Genomic DNA, 20,265 nt, shown 5'->3' on the forward strand with positions numbered 1-20,265 from the left:
TGAGAAGGACTCAGCTTAAGGTTGCCGGCTTTGAAGATGGAGGAGAGGGCCACAAGCCAAGGAATGAAGGTGGGGGTGACCTCTAGAAGCTGGAAAAGGCAGGGAAACAGATTCTTCCCTAGAGCCTATAGAAGGAACTCAGGCCTGTCAGCACCTTGATTTTAGCCAGTGAGACCCATTTTGAACTTCTAACCTCCAGAACAGTATGAGAATAATACATTTATGTTGTTTAAACCACTAAATGTATGGTAATTTGTTAACAGCAGCAATAGGAAATGAATACACCAAGATCAGCTTCCAAATCCTAAGCAAAAATATATGTAAATACTCTAAATTCCAGGTCTAGGATTCCCTAACTCTTCTTGGCAACTCCCTGCACCATGGTGCAAGCTTCTCAGTAAAGCTTCAGAACCAAACTGGTGCTTCAGAAATGCCCACTAATGGCCAGGCGCAGTGGCTCATGCCTGTAATCCCAGCACTTTGGGAGGCTGAGGCAGGCGGATCACGAGGTCAGGAGTTCGAGACCAGCCTGGCCAACATGGTGAAACCCCATCTCTACTAAAAATACAAAAATTAGCCAGATGTAGTGTTGGGTATCTATAATCCCAGCTACTCGGGAGGCTGAGGCAGGAGAATCACTTGAAACCAGAAGGCAGAGGTTGCAGTGAGCCAAGATCACACCACTGCACTCCAGCCTGGGTGAAAGACCGAAACTCTGTCTCAAAAAAAAAAAAAAAAAAAGAAAGAAAAAAAAAAAAGAAAAAGAAATGCCCACTAATGAGAAACTGCAAGGGTTCCTGTCCAGACTCAAACAGCACATCTTGCCATCCGCATAGGGGCCACAGCTTCTTGGAAGAGGCTGGTCCTTACTGCATTCAGAGGAAAGTCAGTCAAAGCAAAGATTCACAGAAAAGAAATGAGGTTGCAATTCACCCAGAAAAGGCCTCTCGTCTAAAGGCTCCATATTTCAGGGCCCAACACAGTGCCTGGAATATAAAAAGTACCCAACAAATATTTACCGTATGACTGAGTGAAAAAATGCAGTGAGTGAAAGTGTCATTTAGCTTCCACCATCCTCTCTATAATTCTTTCTTTCACGTCCTCTGGGAAAAGCCTCAAGACCACATGAGACTGAATTTCTAGGCTGTTTTTGCACTTGAAGTACCTGCCACATAAACTTTCCAGACATCAAGGAGCAGGTGATGCTCTATGTTTGAATTCTAAGCATTCGTTTAATTCATAAGTCCCCAAGGAGTAAAGCCAATTGAATAGTAAGCCACGTTTTCTTTTATCTTGAACCTTGAACCCATGCACTCTGGCCCTAAATCTAGAGCGCTTTCCCAGGCTTTCTCACAAGCTGTCTCCTTCCCACTCTGCTGCTTGTGCATTTTGGGCTCACTTGATGTGATTTTATTAGTTATCAATCCATCTTAATCATCCCCTTTTTTCCAGTGCTTGTTTCCCATCCCTTCAATCCGTAGCAGCTTTAAATCTGTTGCTCCCATATTATATCCACGTATGAGAAATACTTTTGGCTGCAAGCAACATAGTTCATGATTACCAATGGTTGAAGTTGGGGAATCAGCAAACACTGCTCACTGGTCAAATCCTGCCCACTACTTGTTTGTGTAAATAGAGTTTTATTGGAACACAACCATGACCATTTGTTTACATATTGCCTATGGATGCTTTTGCACTACAAGGACAGGTTGAGTGGTGGCAACAGAGACCATATGGCCTGCAAAGCCTAAAATATTTACTGTCTGACCCTTTATAAAAAACCTTCCAGGCTGGGCATGGTGACTCACGCCTGGAGTCCCATGCACTTTGGGAAGCTGATACAGGTGGATAACTTAAAGTCAGGAGTTCAAGACCAGCCTGGTCAACATGGTGAAACCCTGTCTCTACAAAAAATACAAAAATTAGCCAGGCATTGTGGCACATGCCTGTAATCCCAGCTACTCTGGAGGCTGAGGCAGGAGAATCATTTGAACCCAGGAGGCAGAGATTGTAGTGAACCAAGTTAGTGCCACTGCACTCCAGCCTGGTTGACAAAGCGAAACCGTCAAAAAAAAAAAAAGGCTGCTAACCCCTGGTTTAGGCAATAAAGAGATTTAATTATCTCAAGTAACACAAAGTGGAGGGGCAGGAGTTTCATGCTTGCCCAGCTGCTCGCCAATGCCATTAAGGACTCAAGCGCTATCTTTTCCTTCCACCATCTTTGAATGTTGGTTTTTCTTATTAGGCTTGTTAGTGCATGTTCACAAGATGGTCCCATACTTTCAGAGGTCACATATGGATTCAAAGCAGAAGAAAGGGGCCAGCAAGCCATCCTTGCACAGCTGTTCCTTCTCTAAAGAAACAAAGACCTTCCAGAGGTTCCCAGTAGTTTCACCTTAGTTTCATTGACCAGAGCTAGGTCCCTTGGCCACTCTGAGACACAACAGAGTCTGGGAAAGCAAGGCCCTCCATGTCTGCACTTTCCTGGATTCAACCAACCAGGGATGGAGAATATTCAGGAAAAAAAATAACAATCCAAACCAAAAAAAAAAAAAAAAGTATAACAACTATTTATACCGCATTTACATTGTATTCAGTATTATAAGTTGCTAGAAACAATGTAAAGTATAGGGAGGATGCATATGGGCTATACTGTACAAATATTACTACCACCATTTTATAATATATAAGGCACTTGAGCATACACAGATTTTAATATCCACAGAGGTCCTGGAACCAATTCCCCACAGATAACAAGGGATGACTATTTGGGAAAGGGGATCTGCTGACAAAAAATTGAGACTCTTTTAGCAGAAAGAAGTGAGGGGGAATAAGTGTTGGGCAGTTAGCATAGTCTCCCACCACATGGACAAGGGAAAGGAGAAAAGACCTAATATTTGTTCACCACCTACTATGTGCATTAAGTATTTTACATACCTCAGCTCATATAATCCTTAAACTGAGGACACTGAGTAAAATTATTCAGAGAAGAAATTAACATGCCCAAGGATGGGGCAAGATCTCAAGATCAATTCCATCTTCAAGCAAAGCCTCTGCTCAGTCTCCACTGTGTTCTCCTCAGCTCCCTTTAGGAGTACTGAGAGATTAGAAAGTGCTTTCACAAGTGCAGGGTGGGCAGGGAGTGAGAGCATCCACCCTTTCACCTTACCATAAGCTGGCTCAGTGGAACACCCTTTCACTTACATTATTTCATTTATACCAAAAACGAGGTATTATGTCAGTATTGTGGGCTAAATTATATAATGATTAGACGATTGAGAAGTGGTGGGGCTGAGATTGGAACTATTTGTTCATTTATTAATTTCCCCACAATATCGAGCCCCTAGTATGTGCCAGGCACTGTGAAACCTGACTCTCGGGTTGATTCCAGAACCCATGCACTCTCCATTCCCTCTACCACTATATTAGCTCCATTTTAGAGACAGGTTCAGAAGGTTCCAGAGCTCACGCAAGATCACAAAGTTCCCATGAGGCAGAGCAGGCCTTGAGCCCAGGGGCTCTGGCTGTAAATCCAAGGCTCTTTCCCAAGCTTTCTCACAGGCTGTCTCCTTCCCACTCTTTGGCTTGTGCTTTTTGGACCCACTTGATGTTTCCCTGTGTCCATTGTTCAGCCTCTGCAGGCCCATAAGACTGAAGTGAAAGACTGTTCTGAAGGGTAGAAAGAGATTTGGTGCCTACAAAATGAGTTTCAGGGTGCCAGAGCTATTGAGCCACTGAATTAACCAACCCTGGTATTCTCTAGCCTTTGGTCTTTTTGTTACATGAGATAACAAACTTTCTTTCTCATTGTTCAAGCCTGTTGAGTCAGGATTTACTGCATCCTAACCTGTATGAAAATTTTGGTCGCTCTAGAATATAGTTCTTACAGTCTGGGACACTCACTGAGGCACCTGCTTCGAAACATCTTTATTTATTGTTTTGACATCAAGCTGGTTCATGGTGCTAACTCCTGATCTGGTCCTTTGATGAGATGGTCAGTTATTGAAGAACAAGAGGCTTTGCACTGATGTGAATTTTGAAGCCCTAGATTTAAGCCCAGCTCCACTTCTAACTGGCTCCACACAGTTGCTCTCTATCCTTCCAGGCTATATTGTTGCCTTGGGAGAGTTCCTTAGCCAAAGGGGACTAAGTGGGTTTCATTTCTCATGCCAGTTCTCACTGGAACACTGTGTGGATCACTTTCATGGAGCATCCAAGAATATATGCTGTATGTTTCCATTCATATGAAGTTCAAGAATAGAACAAAACAGTCCACGGTGTTAGAAATCAGAATAGCAATTACCTGGTGGGTAGGAGGATACTGACTAAAAAGTGGCATGAGGGACTTCCTGGGTGGATGAAAATGTTCTGGATTTTGTTTTCTGTGATGGTTACAAAGGTATATACAATTGTCAATATTTATCAAATGAACATCTAAGCTCTGTGCATGTTATATAAATTATGCCTCAGTTTCAAAAATGTTCTTAAGGAGAAAATGGATTCTGAGATCACCTTCAGTTCAGCAGTCAAGAATTCTGTGATTGATTAGGGATGTCTGCCATGGACACTGGGGAGGGTGAGAGATGTCAACACAAATATCACACATTTGCTATTCTTTTGCCTAAGCAATCATCCTCTGAGAGTTTCTACATCACTTAAGTGGTTGTAGTAATTCAGTCCACCTTATAGGATTACAGATGAGGTGAAAGTTCTTTGTATAATGTAAATTCCTAGTCAATTGTAAGATGTTATTATTCATATTTATTCCCCATGATGTCTTGCACAGTGGCACTGACTTTGGCAGATAGGTTCCCAGAAAATTCTCCCCAGCTTAAATGAAATGCATCAGAGCCAGATATTTTCAAAATGCCAGGCTCCCCATGAACATGGACATGATTTGTCTGTCCCATTATTCACATTACAAACATTGAATGCCAATGCAGATTTGTGAGCTGGCTTTCCCATTACAGTACAGAGCCATTTTTGAAGATAGTAAAATGATTTCCACAGGCTGAACTAGGTAATGTGTTTTCTTCTGAAGTTTTTACCCTTTCCTAATACTGTATCTCAAGATGGGATCTGGTATATGTCATTTCTCCTTCCGCTTCCAACTGCAAACCTGCAGGGGCCTTTCAGAGCTTTGCTCTGAGGGCTCTTGGTTCATGTCTATTAGCCGAGGCATCTGTTTTTAGTGCCTTCTGGCACCTTCTGGGAGTTTCCTGGGTTACTGATGAAGATTGTGCTAACCAGTCTGTATCACTGGGTGGCTCAGGGCTCAGCAGCTGTGCTGTTTCCTGACTGGTGTCCCCACAGGGAGAGCAGGACAGAGCCTGGCAACCATACCTCCACTTCCGAAGCCAGCTGGAGAGCCAGGCCCAACGGCAGATCCAGCCGGGGCATTCAGCCAAGAGATACCTCCGAGGCCTCCTGAGGACTTGGCCCCCAGACGCCATGTATAGGCTCTGGTGCGCAGGTCAGTGGGGAAATGGGAGGGGGGCACACCCCAAACTGCCCCACCTCCCATTCTGGTGTGACAGTGTGTTTTCCATCAAGACCTGAAACACCAGGATTTCAAGCCCAATTCTGTGTTAAATCAAAGTCCCCACGCTTGGTAGCCCACAAGCCCCTTTCACGGCTCCGGTCCTTTGTCCTCTGACGCATTTGCAGAGGGAAGAACGGCCTGAAGTCCTGCCTTCACTCCCATCCCTTACCCTCAGCAGCCTCACATGCCACATCCAGGCCAGAACTTTCTTCCCAATCTTCTCCACTCAGAGACCCTCCAGTTCAACACCCATCTTTTACAAGATAAGGAAGAAAAAGCCCAGAGAGGCAAAGTAATTTGTCCAAGATCATTCAGTCAAAAGCAGAGCTGGGACCAGAAGTCAGATCCACCCTGCACCCCCACAGTTCCACATTCTTCCCAACATTCCTTAGTTCCCCATCTGAGGTGATCCCAGGTCCTCCCGGAAGTGAAATATTAGGACTCTTCCTCTTAAACATGGCGGCTGTCCAGCGCAATCCATTAGGAGTGCGATGGACACCCTTCTGATGAACAGACCCTAAATGCACTCTGTAGATGCTTGAAAACAAAAATGGGAAGTGGTTGGGGATTAGAGTTGCCACATTTAGCACATGCATACCCACCCCCGCAACACGCATAAACAGTTACACTTGCAATCTTCAATCTTCAGGATGTACTTCTACTAAAAGAAATTCATTGTTTATCCAAAATTCAAACTTAACTGGACATCCTGTATTTTATTTGGCAAGCCTATTTGGGATGAGAAGGGTGAGCAAAGAATGTGCCAGTACCCACTCGGCTGTTTGCCATTTCTTCAGCAACAACAAACAGCCAGGACTAGAGAAAGACTGACTTTCTTCCTGCTTTATAGGTTTACCCTGAGGAAGAAGAGAAAGCAATTCACTCCTCCAATAAGTGGTGACTTGAAGCAAAATGAAAGTTGTGCTTTCATTGAAGTTGAAAGCTCCTCCAGTGATTGGTTTTACTCTCAGGGCAGTTCCACAGTTATAGGCAGTTCCATTTATTTGAAACTTTTGAGAAAGAGCCACTTAACCAAAGAAGTGTTTCTCATTGAGTGGGGCAGAGGGCAGAGCAGGCCATTCTCCTATAGCCTAGGTCCAACATTCCCCAGAATGAAGGCCCCTCTTGACCTCAAAAAAGGTCGAGTCCTCCATGGGAGTCTATGGCTAAAATGTGTGGTTTAAGGAAAGATACACACACACATGCATTCTTGAGCTCCTTGCCATAATTCCTTGCCAAAGCCCCTCTTGAAGTTGAGGACCTCAAGCTGGAGGCACAATGGCAAGAATCCGGTGTAAGCCCATCAGTCCAATGGCCCCTACCACCCTCTTCCTGCACATCTCAGAGCTCCCCACTTTGTGATACTAATGTACATATTCTCTTGGACTTCTTTACACCCCTATGATTAATCCTCCCCACCCTTCAAGCTCACACCTTCTACAAAGTCTTTGCTGAAAGCTCCAGTCAATATTGAGCTCCTTGTTTTCTGAACTTATATTACACTGACACTCAGAGCCATACAGAACACAAGAGAGCTTTGTCTCTCCAATAGACTACTGAGTGCCTTTTAAAAGGGCCCAAGTATGGTTCCACTGTATCTACTTCACTGACTAGCCGAGGGGTGGGCCCATAGGGAAGTCCTCAATAAATACTTATAGAATGACTGGATTGAGGAGGCTGCTGATCATGGGGCCTACAGAAGCAAATAGGATACATCCACTACCACTGGATCTCCTCCTGAGGCAGGAGGAGCTTTTTGCCCCAAAGCAGCAGCCATGCTCCTTCCACCAGGGAGACCCAGTTCTTGGGAATGATGGGGTGGAGGAAGCACACATGTAGCACAGAACCAGAAGCACCCAAGACACTAGATAGACAAGGCCTCTGTGGGTTCTATCTGACTTTTTAATCTCCCTCATCTTCTAATTGTCTTCCTTAATGGGCAATGTCCAAAGCCAAGACTAGTGTAAGTGAGGAACCTTGTAGTTACCACCAAGAACTTGAAGTTGGCTACCACTATTTCTATCAATATCTCCTGATCTACTCTTCAGGATACATCAAGGATTCTGTGCTACTCCAGGACAGTCAACTTAATGTACCAAAGAAGCTCAGGCCACAACAAGATCTTTCAGGTGTACCCCTAAAATACCATCTCCTGCCTGTCTTCCCTTCATTTTGGATTCAACAAGGAAAATCTTTTGAACAAGGTACGTGTTGATTTACATGTTGATTTTATGACCAGTTCTCAGATATTTGAATTGTTAACACCTTAAAATGGCATTTCCCAAAACAAGGTCTTGAGATTCTGGGTTGCATAGTCCTCAATCTGTAAAATGAGGGGTTAGTGCAGACCAGCACTGTCCAATAGTGCTTTTCACAGTGATGGAATGTCCCATATGGGCTGTCCAATAAAGTGGCCATTAGCCACATGTGGCTATTGAGCATTTGAAATGTAGCAGTACAACAGTGAAACTGAGCTTTTTATTTTATATTAATTAATTTATATCTAAATAACCACATGCAGCTGGTGGCTACTGTGTTTGGCAGTGTAGGTCTAGACTTTAGATTTTAGATGATTTCTTAGATCTGTTCCACTCTTATATTCCTGAATCCTGTGATTTTTGTGGAAATATGATGTGAAATATATATATAGGATTTAGAGCCAGAAATGTGTATCGAAATGGCTGTTCTCTCATTTACTAGTGTAAGATCTTAAGTAAGTCATTTAACCTCTTTGAGCTTCTGTTTGCTCATCTCTGTAATGGGCACAGTAAGATCTACATAGTAGCTATACAGAAAATTATTGCAAGCCATCTGTAAACTGTTTAGTACTATGGGAATTGACACTGTCGATCCCAATATTATTCTATGGAACTTGAAGCATTAAAAGAGCCAGAAGTCGCCTTTGGTAAGGGAGATGGGAAAAGACAACTGGGTAGCAGTAACAGGCAAAGACGAGAGCCTTGGCTAGTAGCAGGTTTCTTGAGAAAATAAAAGAGCAAGAACCCAACATAAGATTTTTGGCCAGGCTCAGTGGCTCATTCTGTAATCTCAACATTTTGGGAGGCCAAGGAGGGAGGATTACTTGAGGCTAGGAGCTTGAGACCAGCCTGGGCAACATAGTGAGACCCTGTCTCTACAAAAAATTTAAAATTTTAGCTGGGCGTGGTGGCACATGCCTGTAGTCCCAGCTACTTGGAAGGCTGAGGCAGGAGGATCACTTGAGCCCAGGAGTTCAAGGCTGTAGTGAGCTATGATGGCACCACTGCACTGCAGCCTGGGTGACAAAGTGAGACCCTGTCTCTAAAATATATATAATGAAATTTTCCAGAAACAGTGGCAGTGCCTGACCAACCCCCATCTTTGGGGAAATGATCCGGTCAGGATAAGTAGAGAATCTGGTTTATCGAATGAATGGAGAAGTGAACATGGCAGGTTCTCAGAGCCTGGGGCCATTAAACATTTCAACCAACCACACATCTCACTTGAGTCTTTTTTTTCTTTTTCTTTCTTTTCTTTTTATTTTATTTTATTTTATTTTTTATTTTTTTTAGAGACAAGGTCTTGCTCTTTTTCTGTCACCCAAGCTGAAGTGCAGCCATGTGATTATGGCTCACTGAAGCCTTGAATTCCTGGGCTCAAGCAATCCTTCCACTTAGCCTCCTAAGTAGCTGGAACTGTAGGAGCACACCACCACTCCCAGCTAATTTTTGTATTTTTTTGTAGAGATGGGGTTTCATCATGTTGCCCAGGCTGGTTTCAAACTCCTGTTCTCAAGTGATCCTCCCACCTTGGCCTCCCAAAGTGCTGTGATTACAGGCATGAGTCACCGCTCTCAGCCTCAGGGCTTTCATTTTATGGCTGGATTAACAGTGCACACCTGAGGGATAAAGTGACTTTCCTAATTGATGCCATATGCCAAGGAGCTGTCACAATCAGGCAGAAAACAAAGAGGCTGTATCAAATAGTGATTAAACATGTGGCCATTAGCACTGATTCCAAGCCATATAGCCACTCTGGGCCTCGGTTTTCTCATTTATAAAATGGAGATGACCATACCCATCTTTATCTCACAGGGTTGCATGTGGGAATTAAATGAGATAATATACTAATAGAAGCTGGCACATACTATGTGCTCAATAAATGTTCATTATACCTCCTTAGCTTGTGTTTTAAGCATAATTACTAACTGGAATGCCCAATTGCCCATGATCACAGGGGCCAAAAAAAAATCTATTTTAAAAGAAGCAAAAATAGTTCAGTGGCTGTAACTTGAACCCTGACTGATGTTTTCATTTGTTTGAACCTCATCTTCCACTTGTTTCCCTCTCTTTGCCCGACACTTTATCTGAAGAAGTAGCAAAAGTCCCAGCTGCAAATCCCAGGTCTCCAATAATGTGATGCTGGCTAAGTCACTTATGCTCCCTGCATCTTCAGTTTGTGCATATGTAAAATGCAAATACTGGGGTCTGCATTCCTTCCTCCCTGGGTTGTTTGTGAAGAATAACAGGAGAGGACAGAGCTACTCCAATGCACATTATCTGGATTATCTGAATCCATGTCTGAGATACAGAGAGACTAAGTTTTGTGGTCTCCTTTCAACAACTAAAGCTTCCAATACTTTGCTTGCAAACTGTTTCTATTAAGCACAAATAAATGAATCAGATGATGATGTTTACCAAGAAAAAAAATTCTGTTTCCCCTCGCATTGATTGAGTCACATATTCAAACTCACCTGGGATATTGCCAAAGGGAAAATTGTCTCTGTATCCCCCTACTCACAATGCCGCCCACCCCAACTTAGATACCCAATGTGTAAGACTGTTCAGACTGGGCACAATGGCTCATGCCTGTAATCCCAACACTTTGGTAGGTTGAGGTGGGTGGATCACTTGAGGTCAGGAGTTAGAGACCAGTCTGGCCAACATGGAGAAACCCCGTCTCTACTAAAGATACAAAAATTAGCTGGGCATGGTGGTGCATGCCTATAATCCCAGCTACTCGGGAGGCTGAGGCAGGAGAATCGCTTGAACCTGGGAGGTGGAGGTTGCAGTGAGCCAAGATCATGCCACTGCACTCCAGCCTGGGCAACAGAGTGAGACTACGTCCCCCGCACCCCCCACCCAAAAAAAAAAAGAGACTATTTAGTAAGTTTCACTTCCTCCACCCTCAGAAATGCATTTGGTTCCAGGTGAATCTGACCAGAAAAGATGGACCTAGTTTAGTGTCTGGTTTGACCCCAAGGAATCATTCTACAAGGGATCATTCTAGAATATCCCCAAAGGTCTTTAGTGCTGCACTCTGTATGGAGTTGAGGTCCTCTTAGGAGCAGGCCTAATGTAGCCCCGGGTCACCTCATATTAATGAGTCCCCAGCCCATCAGATTTCCCTGGGCCACTAAAACCAGAGCAGACCCTCTGAACCTGAACCTGAGCCTGAGCCTGTATTTCTTCCACCAACACTCAGCCTCAGTTCACATCTAGCATGGCCTTCAGGAGCCAGTGGGCAAAGGAAAGAGAGCTGGAGGGAGGGAGTAGCCCCACCTGTGGGCAATTGACTCTTGGCCCAGTGACACCAAGGATGGAAATAATGAACGGGATCAGAGAAGGAAAGTGAGGCTGGCTGGAGGCAGGAGGAGAAGCAGCTCCCAGAAGTCTTGTGATCCATCACACACAGGTCCCCGAAGCCTTCCAGAGCCCCTAGTTGAAAGACAACCCCACATTGTTCCATGGAGCTGCATGCTGGGAATAAAGGTATTGCTAAAGCTTGGCTCCAAACAAGGAAGCTTTGCCAGACTGTTTCAGCAATAAATCTACCTTGAGAAAGTGATGAAAACAGCTGCAGGACCCCTTAAACCATTGATGAAAGATTTGTTAACTATGTTGGAGTCATCTGTTGACTCAGATCCTTCCTGAGGGTTGCAGACAGGATAAGTTCAGAGAGCTAAACAGCAGTCTTACCTCAGTGCATTCGGCAGAGGCTTTTCCACAAGTAAAGAGCCAGGAGACAGCCCGGGAATCCCAAGAGCTTGCTTCAGGCTGAGCACCTCCATGACAACAGAGCAGGCTGCAAGTCACGCCACCATAATCACACCACTGTCGTCCACTAATCCCTCACAGTTTACAACGGGCTGTCACATTCATTATCTTATTTGAGCTCCAAATAACTCTACAAGGAAGTGAGGGCAAGAAATCTGTATCCCCATTTTACAAATTGGGAAACTGTGTCCAAGAAGTGAAGACTCAACCCTGAGCCTCCTGACTGCTAGTGCAGCTCTGTTTCCACAGACCTGGCTGTCACTTCCGAGGAGGCACTATCAGAAATACAAAATAAGGGAGGAGGCGGAGCAAGGGAGGGCCTTGAGCACTTTTACTCAGAGAAGCAGGAAGGGAGGCAGTTTGGAGGCAGCAAGAACCCCACGTCCATTTCCAGGGTGACAAGCTGACCCATTGTTCACCATTGCAGGTCAACAGGGCCTGGATGAAGGGGAAGCTGGAGCTGCTGGACACGTGGACCAGGGCCCTCTAGCCAAGAACCATGGCAGTCAGGGGACTCACTTGCCACCACGCAGGAAGCAGCCCTGGCAGGAAGACGAAACGCAGGCAGAGGTACCATTTCTTTTTTTTTTTTTTCCCTGAGACGGAGTCTCACTCTGTCACCCAGGCTAGAGTGCAATGGCACGATTTTGGCTCACTGCAACCTCCGCCTCCTGGGTTCAAGCATTTCTCCTGCCTCAGCCTCCTGAATAGCTGGGACTACAGGTAAGCATCACCAGGCCTGGCTAATTTTTTGTATTTTAGTAGAGATGGGGTTTCACAATGTTGCCCAGGCTGGTCTCAAACCCCTGAGCTCAGGCAATCTGCTGGCCTCAGCCTCCCAAAGTGCTAGGATTACAGGCATGAGCCACCGAGCCTAGCCAGAGGTACCACTTCTAATGGGCTCTCTTCTGTCATTGTTCTTGACTACATAGAGGATTCTCTCTCCCTTTGCCATTTCTTGAGACTTCCAGAGAAGGGAAGAGTACTTTGACCTTTTTGACCACCATTTCCCCAAAGTGTCACCTATAGAACTGTAGCATTGCAAGATGCTCCATTTAACAAAGTTTTGGCTGGGTGTGGTGGCTCACGCCTGTAATCCCAACACTCTGGGAGACCAAGGCAGGTGGATCACCTGAGGCCAGGAGTTCAAGACCAGCCTGGCCAACATGGTGAAACCCCATCTCTACTAAAAATACAAAAATTAGCTGGGCATGATGGTGGGCACCTGTAATCCCAGCTACTCGGGAGGCTGAGGCAGGAGAATCGCTTGAACCTGGGAGGAGGAGGTTGTAGTAAGCCAAGATCGCACCACTGCACTCCAGCCTGGGCAACAGAGTGAAACCCTGCCTCTAAATAAATAAATAAGAGTTTCATAGGCAAATACACTGGGGAAGTGCTGCATGCCTTCTCCTCCTGGAAAGTCACATGTGTAGTTAGATACAGAGAGCTTGGAGAAGTTCTATAACATAGTCACCAGCTTAACTTTGTTAAACTCTGGGTTTTCCAAACTTATGTAACTACAGATTCTCCCCGACTCTTTGCTCATCTTGGCAGCTGTTAATCTTGTTTGAAAAATAGCTATTGCCTTAGACTCAGAAAAGCCTTGTTTTGGGTCCTGCTTTTTGATAGTTGTGATGAGCCTGTCCAAGAATCGTAACTAACTTTGAGCCTGAATTCACCTCTTCTGTAAAATGGAGCTATTATCATATGTCTAACAAGATTACTGTGAGAATTAAATGAGTTACAATGTAGAAACACTTTCTAAACTCTAAGGCCTTGTGTGTGTGTGTGTGTGTGTGTGTGTGTGTGCGTGTGTGCACGCAAGATAACAATTGTTCAGAGCAACATAGACAACATCTACTCCCATCCTGAATAAACTCATTTGACTAACAAGAAGGTCATCTGCCAAGGAGAAGAGGAAAGCGGGAGAAGAGCCACAGAGTGGAAGGGCAGAGGGGAGAAACATTTCTTTTTGGGGGGTGGTGGGGGAGGGACACGATCTTGCTCTCTTGCCCAGGCTGGAGTGCAGAGGTGCTACCACAGCTCACTGCAGCCTTGACCTCCTGGGCTCAAGCAATCCTCCTGCCTCAGCCCCCTGAGTAGCTAGGACTACAGGTGCGTGCCACCATGCCTGGCTAATTTTTAAAATTTTTTTGTAGAGATTGGGTCTCACTATGTTGCCCAGGCTGGTCTCAAACTCCTGAGCTCAAACAATCCTTCTGCCTCGGCCTCCCAAAGTGCTAGGATTACAGGTGTGAGCCACTGCGTTCAGCCTGAGAAACATTTCATAATGGATAAAGACACCAATACTAGCACTTCATTTTGATTTTTAATCAAAATCTTGTGATTTTTTTTCACAAGATCGCACTATATGTCAGGCATGGCTAAGTATCATTCTTTCCATCATCAACAATAAAATGTTTTATTGTAATAAACAACATTAAAGAACTTGCTGTTATAACCTTATTTTTCTTCCCAACCTGCAAAAGAAATTTCATCCTTGAAACCATAAGCCTAGCCACGAGGGCTGTTAAAGAAACCTGCTCTGCCCCTTTATGACAGCCTGTTTACAGGAATGTGTATCTGTCGTTCCCTAGGACACGTCAATAGAGAATCACCTTTGTTCATATGCTTCAAAGGAAAGCTACAATGAAAAGACACAGCAAACCTCCAGGAAGGCCTTTGGGCATGGCCGCATCGATCACTCTTGGCTCCCAAGTGACAAATCCCACATTACATTCTGTGGAGGCGCCTTCCCTAATAGGAAGGCAGATCTCAGCGGTAAGAACCCAAATGTCTTGCTCATTGATCTGGGTAAAGCCAGTCATGCAGAGTTCATTTAGGGACACTGAGGCATGCCAAACATCACTTCCTTGCACCACTCACCTTACAAAATAAAAGCCAGAATCTAGCTGGACGTGGGAATGAGACTCTGGCAGGCTCCTCTTTGCCTAGTGCTTAGCTGCATGCATTCGGAAATCATACTGTCTGGGCTCAAGTTACCCCCACTTACAGTTGTGATCCTGGACATATTAACCAATATTGCTGATGCTCAGTTTTCTCATCTGTAGAATGGGGATAATAATTACCCCATAAGGCTATTGTGTAAATTGAGTTAATATACATGAAATATTCTACATAATTCTTTCCCTATATTTAGAGCTCAATACATATTAATTATTATTGTTATCATTCTCTTTACCACCTGACTCAGCCAGCAAGAACTCAACCCAGATCAGGAGACTGGGGCTCTCTGAACCTGCCTCCCCCAAAGCTAGGGCTGTCCCAGTGCCCCAGCACACTCCCTGCTTTTCTCCCCATTAACTACGACGTGATAAAAGTCAAAACTCAACTAACTGTTCATCCCCATACCTGCAATTAATATATTCTCATTCTCATCCTGTTTTTAAAGATAAACAAAGGAACGTGAAACTCCACAAGGCTAGAAGCGGCCACTTGTTACAGGCGCTTCCTGCTGAAAGATGCCTCTTCCCTCCTGTAGCATCTGCCACTGGCTCCAGAATAATCACCCCTGGGGAAGTGAAGAAGAAAAAGGTTGTGTGTATATGTATGTTTGTGCATACAGGAGAGAGAGAGAGGAGGGAAGAGAGAAAGATTAATCCTAATCTAGAAATAAAGTGACTCAAAAGGATGTCCCAAAAGAGAACTGGCCTCTCTAGCGTCTGAGCTGACCAGGTGGAGCTGGAATAGAGCTGTGGTAATTTACTAAAGGTTGAAAATCATGAAGTGCAAGGAATTTCAGCTGCCACCAATTCTACCTTAAAGCATGTGTTATTACCACACTCCCTGATAGCAACAGAATTCTTTGATTTCTTAAGGGGCAAGGGATTATCTGTAAACGTTTTAAAGGACAGAATTTGAGTTTGTAAGCAGTAAACTTACTTCAGATTCAAAATGCTGGAGATCTTGAATCCAGCAACAGTTTGGCTCCACTGAGGGTCTATCACCTTTGAAAATGCAGGGGAAATTTTGCAAGTCTATCAACTTCCTTTGGGAGTCAAATACACCTTTTTTAGAGATGTCCTTGGCTGTCTCTGGCCTGGTCCTGCCTTGCAGTTCTATGTGGGTCTTTCTTCGGTGTTTGGAGGCACCAGTGATGAATGGGGACAAGCAAGGGCCCCCGGATGTTCTGCCCGGAGTAGCTATGGGTCACTCACACACTCTGAGCACAGTGACTTTATCTGTGTATCCAGATAATAATGTCAACCTTACAGGGCTGGTAGAAGAGATGAAGCACTTTTAGGAAAGTATGTTGTATCTTACTGTGATCTACAGTGATGTTGATTAATTGCAGGAATTCATGTCATCTGAAGTGTTCCTGAAGCAGCCATGGGCACTCCAGGTGGTCCTGCTGCCAGTGAGGGAGGTTGTTTACAGTCTGTTCAAGATTTTCTCAGATTTCCTGTGTCTGAGTTGATCTAAACCTTTCCATCCACAGCAGAAGGGCCTCTGTCTTCCCAGGTTCCTTTGGTGCAGGAGTGAACAGCAGGCTTGACCTGCCAAGCTCACCACAGGCCCAAGTAAAGCCCTCGACTTTGCTCCTGGGTCAGCCCAGAACTGAGCCAGGCCCAGAGGAAAGGAGTCCCTTCCCTCAACCCATGTATATGGTTTCACAGAGGAAAGCAATATTTTCCACCATATTAAAACTCTGTGTAAATTTTTAATTAGGATAAAGAAATTAAGTCTTGGCTCGTCAGCCATACCTCACACAAATCATTTGAGTTTCCACATTGATTTCTCAATGCAAACCTTGTCAAACAAAATGCACAAGGTCAGTATTCAAAAAAGGGCAGTTGGTGTGGGCAGCCAGCACCTGGACAGTGAGGGTCTCCAGGATCATAAAGATCCTATGTGCGTGTGTTTGGTTTATCATTTTCTTAATGTCTCAAAATTATAAATATTACCCTGCATAGATTTGGTTGAATTTCCTTCTTCAATCAACTCTGAATACATAGGTTGCTTATGTATGCTTCTGATCTTTTTTTTTCTTTTTGAGTACTAAAAAGGAGACACTAGAAGGGTGTCTGACTTCCCAGATTTCTTTGGCCCAGGAGCAAACAGCAGGCCTAATGCTTTTATTTTTCCTCCTATGAAACTGAACTCCTGAAACCAGAACATGTACACATTTCACAGAGCCAAGTTCATATGTTAAAAGTTGCAAACTAAAAGGAGAAATTTTCAGCAACCTCTGAATAATTAGAAACAGGAGGCTCTTACTACTACCCCCAGTGAATCTCTCATACACACACACATACACATACACGCACACACACACACACTTTTTGGGGGACAGAAAAAAAACTGGACAAAATTAGTTGCTGATTCTGACACATAATGATTCTTTTTCAGCTATGTTCATATTACATAAGTATGAAAAAGCTTCAATTTTTCTGCTAGTGGCTAGATAAATGCTAACGAGAGGAGAGTCTACTCTCAAAGAAATATGGAAATAATCCTAGTTTCAAACACTATTATAATTGCATATATTAGCTCATTTAATCCTTACAACAACCTTATAAGGTAAGTAGTATGATTACTCCTATTTTACAGAGGAAGAAATTGTGGCTTGGCTTAGATAAGGTCAGCAATAACAAATGCTATTTCCTGCACCTTCTTAGTGGAAAGCTTGCTCAAACAATGTTCTATACTTTGCTTTTTCCCTTAACAACATATGCTGAGATTTCTCCCAATCAGTTCAAAGAGATCTCAGCTATGTCATTTTAGTCTGGCTCAGTCTTTCCAGCTGCAAGAAAAAGAAAGACTTTATATCCTCTCAAAGGCTCTTAAACTGAGCATGTTTATAATTCTCAGAGGATTCACAGGCAGGATTAACAGGGGCATATGCTGGATCCCAGGAGACCAAGTGGCACCACTGAAGTCAGATACCGGCTCCCAGCTGGATTAGCTTACCTCTCTCAGCAGCTCCTGGTGCAAGTGATACAATAAGAGACAGTATCGTTTGCCCTTGCAGGCAGCAGGGTTTGGATACCTGCCATGATCGTTTTGTTTTTAAATTTTCTCCAGGCACCAAAGGCTTTGAAATTACCTCCTATCTCAGAAGAACCACCCAGAGTCTTGGAGCCCCTGAAGAGCCAATTTAAAGCCAATGAGCCCCCAACAGAGCTCTTCATCTTACCGGTGGAGATTCATTACCACACCAAACAACCCCCAAAAGAGAAAGCCCACAGAAGAGGTAGGTCCCGGGTGCATGGGCACTCCTGATGGAGAGCCTGGGATGGGGGGTCCTGCCAATTCTACATGCTCCTACATCATGGCTGACGTTCCCTATGGTCATCCCCTTCAGAGAATATTTTTTAAAGAAGGAAAAAGGATAAAATCTAGAAGAAGATCTCTTCTGATCATATTCAATTGGATTTTTAAAATATTTATTATACCCTTCATTAAGCAATGCATTTTGTTAAGCTGTGGAAGAGAAAGGAAGACAGGTATATACATAAGTAAGTCCAATGCACCATAGGTGTTATAAAAGGGCAAGAATTTTTCAGGCAGCTTACAAAAAAATAATTGTATAAAACAAGACAACTAAAATTGAAATTGGAAAAAAAAAAAACCTGGGTAAAAGGAGTAGAGAAATAGATGTTATCAGACATCTGAGATGAATTCATGGTTTGAAGTAAGTACTGGATTTAGCTGAGTTTCCTGGCAGCCAAGGTAAAAAGGACACTGGAATCTTTACACCTCCATTTTATAAAAGAAAGATAAAAGTTCATCCAAAAAGTCATTTTCCTGATTTTGAATTAGGTTATTTTGTAAGGGATGACCTCTATAATCTTTGCCACAGCAGAGATTATGTACTTCTAAGCAAAGTTCTAAGATAATATGAGCAAAGGAGTTCAATTCCAACTGACGATGTGGGCTTTTTAGGGGAGGCTTCTGAGTGACCTCTCATCCTGTGTCACAAGGAAAAACTCTTTCTGACTTTCCTTTCATTCCATAGTACTCTTGTTTAAGACACATTCTTGCTCCAGGGACTTCTCTGGGCCCTCTGGGGCAAAAGTGTCCTAGTTTTGACAGGGGTCCTAGTTCTGAGTTTTCTAGAAATTTCAGCAGAGACTGCCACTGGCTTCTTGGAGGGTTTGACTCCTGGGAATCACACAGGCAGCCATTTTGTTCTAAGGCTGTTTGGACTTCTTACTGGAAAGAATGCCTAACAGTGGAGCTTAAAAGACCAATGGAAGGGGACATGAAGGAACTTTCTGGGGTGACGAAAAATGTTCTCACTCCGGGTTGCTTGTATGGATTATAGATTTGTCAAAACTCATTGAACTGTACACTTAAGATCTGTGCAATTCACTCTATGTAGATTTTACCTTGCCAAAAAAAATTACTCAGCTCCCTAAAAAAATAAAATAAAAAATAAAATCAACAACACAGTGTTTTAAAATGCAGGTCATCTTATTTTTCAGGTGTGGTGAGGCCATCAGATCAGGAGACAGTTGGCACTGAAAAGATAGTTTGTTACTCACAGTTCCAAGAGGAGGAGGCACACCACACCATGCAGGGCCACACGGGGGCGCACCAGCCTCCAGGAGGCAGAAGGCAGGGAGCACAGGCAAGAGGCTGTATTGTGGTTTTCACAGAAGGAATATGGGCAAGGCAGAGCAAGCAGCCTAAGCAGATTTAGAATTGTCTAGTTTGAATAATTCAGCCAGCTCTGCAGCATAGGGGCTGTCCCTTGCTGTCTGGTACTGGCCCTCTGATAATTACAGCAGGCAGATAGTAGCCTGGGAATGTTAAGAGTTTGATAAAGGAGGTTGTTGAGGGTCAGGAACTCTGGGTTGGTTGGGGTGCATATGACAGGTATGTTCCCAGGTGAGTCATTTACTGTGTCTAGGAATTGGCCAGCCCTGGGAGGGACAGTCAGGTCCCAGACATCAAAACATCAGAATGAAAAGATACACTTAATAAAAAGACAGACAAGACTATTCACAAGATTGGATTCGATCTGATTATTTTCCATGATGACCCTGATAGGAAGGTGAGGAAAACCACCAGGCCATCATGAACCAGATTCTTAAAGCCAGATGCACTGAGCTTACCAACACACTGACAATGAAACACAGGAATCGGGTACAAAGACAGTGAATTCATGGAGTTCTTCCCCATTTACATGTCATGAGGACCCTCCTTTAAAAGCATCATAAGCCTAACTCAAAATGTGTTAAGCAAAAAGAAAGAAAAGGAAAGGGGAAAAAGGAAGGAAAGACGGAAGGAGGGGAGACACAGAAGGAAAAGGAAAGAAGGAAGGAAGGAAGGGAAGAAATGAAGGAGGGAAGGAAGGGAAGAAAGGAAGAAAGGAAGGGAGGGAGGGAGAGAGGAAAGGAAGGAGGGAAGGAAGGGAAGAAAGGAAGGGAGGGAGGGAGAGAGGAAAGGAAGGAGGGAAGGAAGGGAAGGAAGGAAGGAAGGAATTTGTTCATGCAAGAATCAGGTAACTGCAGGACCGGCTGAATCCAGGCCTCAGAAAATATGTGTGCAGTACTTTTCTCTCAACTCTGTTAGCCTTTCCTCTGAAGCAGGCTCTTACCATGAGGTGATAAAGATGTCTTCCTGCAATTCCATGCTAATCTCCTTCCTGTTAACCTCTATAGGAAGGATATGCCTCTTAAAAGCTCTTGCAAAGCGCAGAAATCACCCCGATTGACCAGA

The 20,265-nt window shown here is 44.0% G+C and overlaps 1 protein-coding gene across 2 annotated transcripts in view; it reads left to right on the top strand.

Moving 5' to 3' along the window:
- Positions 1 to 20,265, top strand: part of KIAA2012 (KIAA2012 ortholog) — a 135,813-nt gene that overhangs the window by 13,887 nt on the left and 101,661 nt on the right. For both annotated transcript variants that reach the window (XM_031008585.3, XM_031008586.3), the window contains exons 3-8: positions 5,314 to 5,473; positions 7,591 to 7,746; positions 12,005 to 12,147; positions 14,175 to 14,358; positions 14,990 to 15,132; positions 17,623 to 17,791. In XM_031008585.3, the coding sequence (XP_030864445.2) occupies positions 5,314 to 5,473; positions 7,591 to 7,746; positions 12,005 to 12,147; positions 14,175 to 14,358; positions 14,990 to 15,132; positions 17,623 to 17,791 (955 nt within the window). The remainder of the gene's footprint in view (positions 1 to 5,313; positions 5,474 to 7,590; positions 7,747 to 12,004; positions 12,148 to 14,174; positions 14,359 to 14,989; positions 15,133 to 17,622; positions 17,792 to 20,265) is intronic.

Source organism: Gorilla gorilla, chromosome 11 (assembly GCF_029281585.2).
Source record: "Gorilla gorilla gorilla isolate KB3781 chromosome 11, NHGRI_mGorGor1-v2.1_pri, whole genome shotgun sequence".
NCBI classification, from domain to species: Eukaryota; Metazoa; Chordata; class Mammalia; order Primates; family Hominidae; genus Gorilla; species Gorilla gorilla.